Source organism: Delphinus delphis, chromosome 15, assembly GCF_949987515.2.
Source record: "Delphinus delphis chromosome 15, mDelDel1.2, whole genome shotgun sequence".
Lineage (NCBI taxonomy): Eukaryota > Metazoa > Chordata > Mammalia > Artiodactyla > Delphinidae > Delphinus > Delphinus delphis.
Window position 1 is genome coordinate 535,702 of NC_082697.1, and position 10,553 is coordinate 546,254.

Below are 10,553 nucleotides of genomic sequence, written 5' to 3' on the forward strand. Positions count from 1 at the left end.
GCTGGTCCTTGCAGAGGCTGTGGGTCCCTCTGTGTCTTCGGTCTCTTGCATCTCCACGCAGCCCTTTCTAGGGGTCACGTGACCACCATCCCCCATCCCCACTCCTCAGGAGGAAAGCCCCTGGCCACGCCGCAGGGTCCTCCTCGCCCGTGTCCGTGGCCGAGGTGTTTGGGGAGGCTCTGCAGCCCAGGCAGGCGGCCGCCCACCTCCGCCCACTCCCACTGGCTGCTCCCGTGTTCTCAGCTGTGGGGCCTGCCCAGGACCCCACTGACTCCTCTGAGCCTGGCTCCTGTGGCCTGAGAACCACGCAAGGGGGCATGTCGGGAGTGGAAGGTGTCCAGGGCCGTGAACAGGGCATAGCCACTCCAGGGGCAGAGCGCAGTGAGGGGCCCTGGGCAGTGTCAGCGCCTGGGCAGGCAGGAGAGACCACGTGTGGAGAGTGGGCAGTGGGAGGGAAAGGGGCAGGCCCGAGGCCGGAGCGGAGCAGTCACCGTGGCTCAGAGTGATGGAGGGGCTGTGTCTTGGAGGTGAGGTCTCAGGAGGCTGGCCTGAGCAGCTGGGTGGATGGCGGTGCCCCCAGAACTACGTCCTGGGCCATCAGATCTGGGGTGCCCACAGATGCCTCAGGGACGGTGGGCCCCGGTGAGCCAGCATGGGCGGGGGCGGGGCGGGAATGCAGCTGAGAGCTTGTTAACGCCTGGTTCTTGCAAGAGAGGGCGTGCACGGAAGCACCCCAAAACTCAGAAGGGTGGGTTTCCAGCAGGGGCCGTTGCACCCAGCGCCCGGACCCGGGGAGTGAGGACCCTGCCTCACGGCATTTGCTGCTTCCTTCTCTGCGTTCCAAACTGATAGTGGACCCGGCGTCTCCCTCATCCTCGGCCTGTGCGCACTGGTTCCTGCAGCCTTGGGCTGGATGGAACCCTGGCAGGGAGAGCCGCGCCGGTGGAGAGCAGGGTCCGGGAAAGGGTGGGGACTTGAAGGCGGGGCAGCCTCCTGGTGGGGGCACCTCGGGTCAACTTTTCTCCTCCAGCGATTTGCAGATCACCCTCAAAAACCGGTTCTTTGATCATTGAAAGCACACTGAAGAGAGTCATGGGTGCGGGTGCAGCCTCTTAGCACAGCCAGGGGGCGGACAGAAGGACCCGTCCCCTCCCAGGGGCTGGGGCACGAGGGCACTGCCCACCTCAAGCGAATTCCTGCCCAGTGTGTCTGAGCACTCCTTGTGGGCAGAGTGGCACAGGAACCCGAGGGGGCAGGGGCCATCTGTTTGCAGCAGGGCTCACCAGACGGGCCCCGGGGGCGGGGCCAGATGCCAGATGCCCTCAAGAGGGACCCCGCCCTCTCCCACGTGGTCCCCATCTCCCAGTGTCCCTCCAGCCCCCACACAGCCCTGCCTGAGGTCCTCCGTCTCAGGGGGGCACCGGCACCCATATGTGATGACATGTATCTGCCCATCGGTGCCCATACCACATCGATTCTTGTAAGCGGCCACGTGTGCTTGGAAACAAAACGCGTATTTTCTCTTGGCTGAGCGGGTTTTGCGTCTGTTGGGTCAGGTTCTTACCTGTGCTGTTTGGCATTTCGTTACTTGTGGATGTTTTTTGTTCAGCTTGATCCATCGGTTTCTGAGCGAGATGACTCACAATCGCCCTCTTGGTTGGTGCGTTGGTTTGACATCCCTTAAATAAAATACTTTAAAATTTATTATGTATTTATTTATTATTCTTATTTATTTATGTATCTATTTTAGGTTCCCAGCAAAGTTGGGTGGAAAATAGAGATTTCCCAACCCCATCCCCCATCCCCCTCCAGCTGGCGCAGCTTCCTCCACAACCCACGACAGTGGGATATTTGTTAAAGCCAGTGAGCCTACGTGGATACGTCGTCATCACCCAGAGTCCGAAATTACATCAGGGCCCACACTTGGTGTACGTTCTACGGGTTTGGACAAATGCATGATGACCTGTATCCACCATTACAGTGTCATACAGAGTAGCTTAACTGCCCTAAACGTCCTGCTCTGCCTGTTCATCCCTCCCTCCCCGCAGCCCCTGGCAACCCCTGATCTTTCTGCTGTCTCCATAGTTTTGTCTTTTCCAGAGTGTCATAGAGTTGGAATCATACATTCTGTAGCCTTTTCAGATTGGCTTCTTTCACTTAGTAAAATGCATTTAAGGTTCCTCCACATCTTTTCACGGCTTGATAGCTCATTTCAATTAGTGCTGAATAATATTCCACTGTCCGGGTGCACCACAGTTTATCTATCCGTCACCTGCTGAAGGGCATCCTGGTCGGTTCTGAGTTTCGGCAACTAGAATACAGCTGCTGTAAACATCTGTGTGCCGGTTTTTGTGTGGACATGAGTTTTCAACTCCTTTGGGTAAATAACATGCAGCATGATTGCTGAATCCCATGGTAAGAGTATATTTAGTTTTGTCACCCAGGTGACACCACCTAAGTGACTGCGCCATTGTGCGTTCCCACCAGCAGCGAACGGGAGTTCCTGCTGCTCCACACGCTCACCAGCGTCTGGTGTTGTCAGTGCTCTGGATTTGGGCCATTCCAGTAGGTGTGTCGTGGTGTCTCATTGCTTAAATTTGCATTTCCCTGATGACATATGATGGGGACATCTTTTCGTGTGCTTATTTGCCATCTGTATATCTTCTTTGGCAAGGAGGTCTGTTAAGGTCTTTTGCCCAGTTTTTTTTTTGTTTTTTTTTTTTTCAGTACGCGGGCCTCTCACTGTCGTGGCCTCTCCCGTTGCGGCAGAGCACAGGCTCCGGACGCACAGGCTCAGCGGCCATGGCTCATGGGCCCAGCCGCTCCGCGGCATGTGGGATCTTCCCGGACCGGGGCACGAACCTGTGTCCCCTGCATCGGCAGGCGGACTCTCAACCACTGCGCCACCAGGGAAGCCCGAGGTCTGCATTTTTGAGGCTGTGTCCCCCGCGATGCATCATGCCTGGGGCTCATGAAGTCAGGCTGTCCTGTCTCTGGGGACACTGATGGCTTTCCCTTTGTAATTAGTAGGTAGCTTGGGGAGATAATTTGAGACCACACGGACGTCCTGCTTCACTTACCACTATGATGGCTACATACACTGTGCTTTCCTAGACCTCTGTATTTATTCCTGAGCAGAGTTTTGAAAGGACGGCTGTGTTCCTAGCAGAGAGGGATGTGGATAAGGGACCCAGCTGGGAGGCTGCTTAGGATTGTAGACTTGGACGCAGGCATCTGGTTCTGGATCAACTTGCTGATGGGTGTAGGGAGGGAGGAGGGGTCTAGGATGCCGTGTGTGACGCCTGCTTGGCGAGGAGGGTAAGGGGCTGAAGAGGCCGAGGACTTGGCCCCCCAGTACTCTGTTGAATAGAAACGGTGAGTGTGGGCTTCCCTGGTGACGCAGCGGTTAAGAATCCGCCTGCCAACGCAGGGGACACGGGTTCGAGCCCTGGTCCGGGAAGATCCCACATGCCGCGGAGCAATTAAGCCTGTGCGCCACAACTACTGAGCCTGCGCTCCAGAGCCCGCGAGCCACAACTACTGAGCCTGTGTGCTGCAACTACCGAAGCCCACGTGCCTAGAGCCCGTGCTCTGCAACAAGAGGAGCCACCGCAATGAGAAGCCCGCGCACCGCAACGAGGAGTAGCTCCTGCTCACCACAACTAGAGAAAGCCTGTGCGCAGCAACGAAGACCCAACACAGCCAAAAGTAAATAAATAAATAAATAAATAAATAAATAAATAAATAAAAGAAACGGCGAGTGTGGGCATCCCTCTCTTGTTCCTGATCTTGAAAGTCTTTTCACTTTTCACCATCGAATTAAGTGTGGGTTTGTCACATGCGGCCTTTGTTATGCTGTGGTATAGCCCTTCCATAAGCCCAGCATTTTAAATGTGCTGTTGAATTCAGTTTGCTAATATTTTGCTGAGAATCTGTGCCTCTGTATTCGTCAGGGGTGTTATCAGTCTGTAACTGTGGTTTCCTGCGGCGTCCTCCTCATCTGGCTTCGGTATCAGGATGATGCTCAATTCGGGAGTGTTCTCTCTCCTTCAGTTTCCTAGTTCTCGTCTGTGTAATAATTTTCCTGCCCATTCTTGCTTGTGTATGTTGTGCTTTTCCAAATGAACTTTAAAATCAGCTTATCAGGGGCTTCCCTGGTGGTCCAGTGGGTAAGACTCCGGGCTCCCAGTGCAGGGGGCCCGGGTTCGATCCCTGGTCAGGGAACTGGATCCGCATGCACGCTGCAACTAAGACCCAGAGCAGCCAAATAAATAAATATACGCTAAAAAGATAAAAATAAAAACATAAAATAAACTCAGCTTATCTGCCCTCTGATTCGTCTGAGCGTTTTTACTGGAGCTGCATTAGACTCTTAGATCCATTTAGGAAGGATTGACGGCAGCAGTCGTGTTGCAGCGCTTTCCCATCCCATTGTCAGAGGCGTCCTATTGTGGCTCTCGGGGGCGTCTCAGTTCTCTTGCGTATTTACTGGCAGGCTCGTCCACGGTCTTCTGTTTCTGCTGGTATTTTTGGAATGTTTCCTGCAGCTGGATGTTGTGTGGACGTTGAGGCTCCTGACATGACAATTCATGGCACTCAGCCAGCTTCCTGACTTAACGGGCATCTTCCGTCGCCGCCCCTCCCAACAGGACGCCCACGTGGGTGGGCATGGGTGGGCTCTCTGTGGGAGGGCGGGTGTTGGTATATCAGTCATCTGTTGCTGTGCAAGACAGCACCCCAAAAGGTGGCGGCTTAAAACAGTCATGACCACTTCGTCTCACTGCCTATTACCGCACGGTGGGAGCGGTTAACTGGTGGCACAGTCTGGGGGCCTCTGTGGTGGAGCTGGGAGATGCGTCTGACTCTGGCGTCTCCCAGGAGAGCCAGGAGGAGCGCGGGGTCCCTGACACGTCCCCGTACCTGCTGGTTGCACGGCCGGCCCTCCCCTCGTCCAGGCAGCTCCACAGTCTAGGAGGTGAGGCTGGATGAGGTCACGGCAAGGAATGGTGGGTGATGCCTGGCACAGGTCAGACATCTTTGGTGGATTTTAGGGGGGTAGATATAACCACAGAGTCTCCCCGGCTTAGAGGGCAGGTCCCCTCCCACCCAGGCTGGCTGGTGCCATTGAGGAAAGGGCCCCTTCCTGGGTGGGGGCCGCCCACCAGCTCTGCTGGGAGCACCTTTCCACATGCTCTGTTTTTCTGGGTTTCTCTCCCCGCAAACCTGCAGCCCTTTTAGCAAACTGCCCAGGGTCACACTCTCTCTGCCCTCCGGCGACCCCCGCGGGGCCTGACTGGAATTCTGCACAGAGACCCAGGGGCTCTCCCACCGTGGACCAGCGGAGGGATCGCGGGGCGACCCCAGGGGCGGAGAGACCGCTGTGGTCTGGGGGCGGCCCTGGTACTGGGGGAGGGGGCGGTGGAATGGGGGGCAAGAGGTAATTTCCACACTCAGACGTTTGAGTCACCCGGGGGCACAATCGCTCAGGGGAGAGTCAGTGATCTCTGGACTCTGGTCCTGAACTGGCTCCAGCCACCCCTGTTTATGGCCATCAACCCAGGCTGGGGTCGCACCGCTGGTCCCCTGCTGGAGGTGGGCTCAAGTTTTCACTTTGGAGCGGTGGGTTCTCTGACTCAGGGCTGACGCTCCATTTCCTTTTAAAACATCACCTTTGTGTCGCCGTCAGTTCCCTTGCCCGTGGGAGAGGCAGAGTGTGTCCGAGCCCCTGCCCGGTGTGCACGGCCCCTCGGTCCTCGTGTCCCAGATTTCTCATCGCAGGTGAACAGCGCAGAGGACCAGCTGAGCCTCAGATACCGCCCCGCAGAGCCAGGCCAGCATCAGAGACGGCATTGCCAGGGCCGCGAAGCCGCCGAGGAGCTACCTCTGGCTGGCCTGCGCGCCCAGGTGGACCTGTGTCTGGGCTGCTTCCGCTGCACCCAGTGGCTTGATGGAAAAGACTTAGCTCCTGAGCAGGCTGGAGCACAGCTGCTGCAAGATATCCTGCTGGCCCGCCTGAAGCCAGCCGCCAGGAGCAGGGTGCGGCGTGAGGCAGACCGCCTGCCCACGATCCCGCGGCTCACGCAGCCATGTCTGCCGCTCCTGCAGCCGGGGCTCGGCTGCCGGCGCCACCACAACCAGCACCCCTTTGCCAGGAGCCCCGAGGAGGCGCTGGTCTGGACCTTTGACTGTGGGCACTGCGGCAGCCGTCTGAGGCTGAAGACCCGGGTGCGGGGCCGCGGGGCCGCGGGGCCCGGGGTGAGCGGCGCGCCTGGCTGAGGCCATCCGCGCAGAGATGGGGGTCGCTTCCTCCAGCTCTGCTCTCCACGCTTCCAGCGCCGTCCGCCACGCCTCAGCCCCGTGGGCTCCCGGGGCTGCTGCCCCAGGCACGGAGCCTGTCCCTCTCTCCTTTCCCTCGTGAGCACCAAGGCCGCCGGAAGCCGCAAGGTGTGGAGGTGTGGCCACGTCTCCCGCACGGCCAGCCGCTGGCCTTCCGCAAGTCTGTGGGGCGAGGGTGGCTGTGCGGGCAGGGGGCGTCCTGATGCGGGGGCAACCACCGCGCCGTGGAGATGGCCGTGCGGGAGCCTGAAGAGCTGAGTCTCCATGACAAGGAGCTGCTCACGCCGCGCGCCCTCACTGGGGACGAGCACACAGACCCCCACGGCCAGCCCCCCGGAGTCCCTCGGACGGCGTGCCAGGCCCCAGCACCCACGGGCAGCTCCCTTGGCGAGCCCTCACCCCAGCGTGCAGGCTCTGGATCAGTGCGACCCAGCACAAACCCACATCTCTGGTCCCCTGGCCTCTCCTGCCCTTCTCCCCTCCTCAGACTTCGCTCTGCCATGCCCCGCCCTCTGCTGCTCCGGACATTTCCTTGGAGCAAGCACAGTGACTCTGCCCGGGACCCCTGGGAGCCTTGGGACAAGTCCGTCTGCAGGACATCCAGGAGGGAGCCCTTCATAGCCACGCGATGCCACAGACAGCATGACAGTGTGGCTGGACGCCCTGGGTGGCATAGAGCAGCACGCAGGTGGCTGGAGAGGCCTGGGAGGGGAGCTGCCGGCTGAGACATACCAGCGCTGCAGAGGACACTGGCCATAGCTGGGGTGGTGGTGCTGGGCCTTTCTGACCCAGTTAAGGTCCCCGCCTCACCAAACCGCCTCTCAGTGGGGGAGGGACCCTGTTCCTGACCCCTTGCCCTGGCCACACCTTATCTTCTCAGGGGCCTGCTGTCCTAGTGACCATCACGGTGTGTGTACGGAGAGCTGGTTAGCAGTGTACCGAGGGCGGCTCTGGCCTTTTCCCGTGGACAGTCCTCCTCCGCCGTAGCCAGGGTACACGGCGCTGCCCTCCTGGACCTGAAGGGCCAAGCTGCTGGAGCAGGTAGACACCGATGACTGCGTCGCCTTCAGGAAGTGAGCGAGCTGCTGGCCGAGCTGCGGGGCACACTGGCGGCAAGGACAGACTCTCTAGGTCGCCCGTCTGGGGCTGGACACCAGGAGCTGGTGGGGAGGGGCGATGGGCTGTAGGGAGGCCCCGCCCCCAACAGGAGGTATGCATTTGTGTGGACCTGGGGGGGGTTACCTACCAGGCTCCCTTGCTAGGACCCTAACCCACCTCGCAATGGGGGTTCTTCAGCTTCTTTTGGGGAGAAGATAGTACTTTTATTTTCATTAAAATGTCCTTTTGGCCTTGGGCCCTGGCCTCGATGAAGCTGGGGCTGACAGTACTGGCGCCTATCTGTGCCTGCAGGTAGTGACTGCCCCCACGGGGGTCCGCGCAGGACTTGGGGGTATTGCCCTCCCTTGAGGAATCCCAGCGTAAGAGGCAGGAAAGGCGGCCAGAGCCTGTGCCCAGGTGTCACAGCTGGTTGTTGTGATGGGGATGGGGGAAGGGCTGGGGCTGCCCCCTGGCAGAGCCTCGGAGCAGCTCTTCTCATTGGCAGCGGCAGCTACGTGCCAGGGCTGAGGCTTCTTGCTCCAGGGGTCAGTGTCCTGGAAAGGCCAGCCTGGGGCACCCCCTAGAAAAGGAAGCAGGAGCTGGGGGGGGGGGCAGGGACTTGTGGGTGGGCTGGGCTGAGTCAGGAAAAACGCTCATGTGGCTGCCACCCCCTTTAATAAGGAAGTAGGTTTGTTCCTTCAATTGCCGATGCGTGTTTATACTCCTCTTTATTAGCGTGTAAGTATTAAAAAGCCATTTCTAGGAAGGTGTGGTCAGGGCCGGGCCTAGCTTGCCCAGCCGCCGGGGGGCGGGCCCTTCAAGGGCCCTCGGCCCGGTCTGCAGGGTGAGGCTGTCCAGCCAGGGCTCGTACACCAGCGTGTAGCCCTCCACCCTCTTGATGGTGAACTCGTAGGAGCGGTTGGGCAGCAGGTTGGGGACGTCGAAGGCGTAGGCGGCCACGGGGATGATGCTATACTGCACGCGCTCCTGCTGTGTCTGCGGGTCCAGCAGCTTGTAGCGCAGCTCAAACTGCTCTGGCGCGGCCGGCTGGAGCGTGACAGACCAGCGCAGGCTGGCCCAGTCCTCGTGGGCCACCGACTCCTTGCGGTCGAACGTGACGGGCGTCTTGGCGCTCAGCGTGACCTGGAGGTTGGGAATCTTGGTGGCGTTGATGTCAGACACCAGGCGGTGTTTGATGTGCAGACGCCCTGGCACCATCGTGGCCAGGAAACTCTCCATGACGGCCGACAGGTCTGCCAGCCGCTGCTCCACGAGCCCCCAGCCTGCCAGGAAGGGCTGAGGGTCCGGTGACTCAAGCAGGGCGTCCAGCTCAGAGCGGCCGTGGCCCAGCTGCTCCAGCAGCTCCCCTAGCAGCAGGAGCTGGATCTTGGCCTGGGTCGCGCCCACCTTCTTCATGCGCTGGAACTTCTGGGGCTCGATGAACTGGAACGTGGTGGGCAGCACCCGCGGGTTCTGGTCGCCCAGAGCCAGGTGCTTGGGGAGGATCTCGATGTAGTAGGAGCACTTCCTGAGGAGCTCCACGTGGGCGTGGTGGCGCTTGAGCAGCTGGGGGCTCAGGTCCGCGGTCAGGAACTTGCGCAGAGCGATGCGGCGCTCCGCGTACGTCCGCCACGTCTCGGGCTCTAGCAGCTGCCGATCCCCGGCCTCCCCCGCCTCCTCCTGGTCCAGGAGGCACTGAGGGCTGTCCAGCTTCATTCTGTCCGGGTCCAGCCTGTCACCTGCAAGTTCACTGTCTGGGAGCAGCGGGTGGAGGGCCCGGTGTGAGCGGGACGGTCAGACCGGCCTCTGCCGCCCACCCAGGGGCTCACTCGGGGCAGTGTTTGTGTGGGGGTTACTTCAGGCCCACTGGCCCTCTAGCCTGCTGGGGGGCGCAGGGAGAACTTTGTGGGGAGGGCTCGTCTCTCTGGAAAGAGGCTGCTTGGAGGGCCAGGTGAGCAGGCTGCAGGTCTAGATAAAAGCGGACACTGCGGGGCCAACACGACACTCTACTGATGGTCGTTTGTGATGACACAAGGCAGGGCTGAGACGGGGGCTCTGGGCCAGGGCGGCCCGTGCGGAAAGGAGTTGAGAGGCTGAGTGACTCGCCCAAGGCTGCTCTGCTAAGGGGCAGGGTGAGGTTGGGACCCAAGTTGGTCTCCCTCCCCAAATGCCAGGCCTTGACCTTCCTGGGGCAGAGGTGGCAGACCCCGGTCCTGAACACTGCAGACAGGGTATCTGGGCTGAGGTGCAACTGAGACCAGGACCCAGGACTCCTGCCCTAAGTCCTGCGGTGGCCGGAGCCTGGGGCAGATTCAAGCTGCCTCTGGAGGGAACTCTAGCTCCAGACCTGGCTACAGGTCCGGGTCCGAGGTGTTTCCAGATGCCCACCGTCTCTCAGGTGGAAAAGGCAGAGGGGCTGCTGGTGAACTCCTCCAAAGAAGCCTCTGTCCTGGCCCTCCTACCCCAGACCTACACCCTCCTCGCCTCCGAGACCCCCTACAACCCCCACCCCCGGCCCCAGGCCCACTTCCCCCCAACCGACCCCCCACCTCCGCCACATCACCCTAGTCCTGCATCCCCCCAGCCCGCCTCCCCGCGCCCACTTGCCTTACGTCGTGCAGCGGGCGGAGCAGTGCTGCCGACTGTGCGCTGAGCCGGCGTGCCCAGCCTTGCGCCGCGGCGTTCCGCGGGTTGCCATGGGGACCGCGGGCGTTTGTGACGTCCCGACCCCCGGGGGGTGGGGGCGGGGTGGGCGGAGAGCCCAGGGCGTGGGGGTCGGGCGCCCTCAACCTGAGGGGCTGCGGGCAGGTCGCGCGGGGCTCGCTCCCCGCCCCAGGACCCGACTGAAGGAACCAACGAGTCTCAGCCCCGGGCCCGCCCCCAGGTTTCAGCTCAGACAGACCGTCCAGAGGCTTCGCTCCCTTCCCTGGGACCGTCACGGCCTGAGCCCCGGCCGGGATGCCTCTTCAAGCCAGGGGACGCCACTTGCCTCCACCCCCTTGCAGGTCAGTGGTGGGGACCCTTCCAGGCTAGGGTGTCTGTCTCTGAGCTCCCCTCCCATTCTGTTCCGTGGCAAGGCCTGCCCCCCAGGGCACGCCCACCACTCCCGGTAACCTCAG

General features: G+C 60.8%; 1 protein-coding gene across 1 annotated transcript; it reads right to left on the reverse strand.

Moving 5' to 3' along the window:
• Positions 1 to 8,189: 8,189 nt before the first annotated feature.
• Positions 8,190 to 9,179, reverse strand: FNDC11 (fibronectin type III domain containing 11). Its single transcript, XM_060032854.2, has one exon. It carries the CDS (start codon positions 9,148 to 9,150, stop codon positions 8,194 to 8,196), a length of 957 nt encoding a protein of 318 aa, XP_059888837.2. The 5' UTR covers positions 9,151 to 9,179; the 3' UTR covers positions 8,190 to 8,193.
• Positions 9,180 to 10,553: the final 1,374 nt, after the last annotated feature.

What these genes read in the sequence shown, in the direction of transcription:
- FNDC11 (XM_060032854.2), bottom strand. Translation starts at nt 9,150, where the DNA reads ATGAAGCTGGACAGCCCTCAGTGCCTCCTGGACCAGGAGGAGGCGGGG.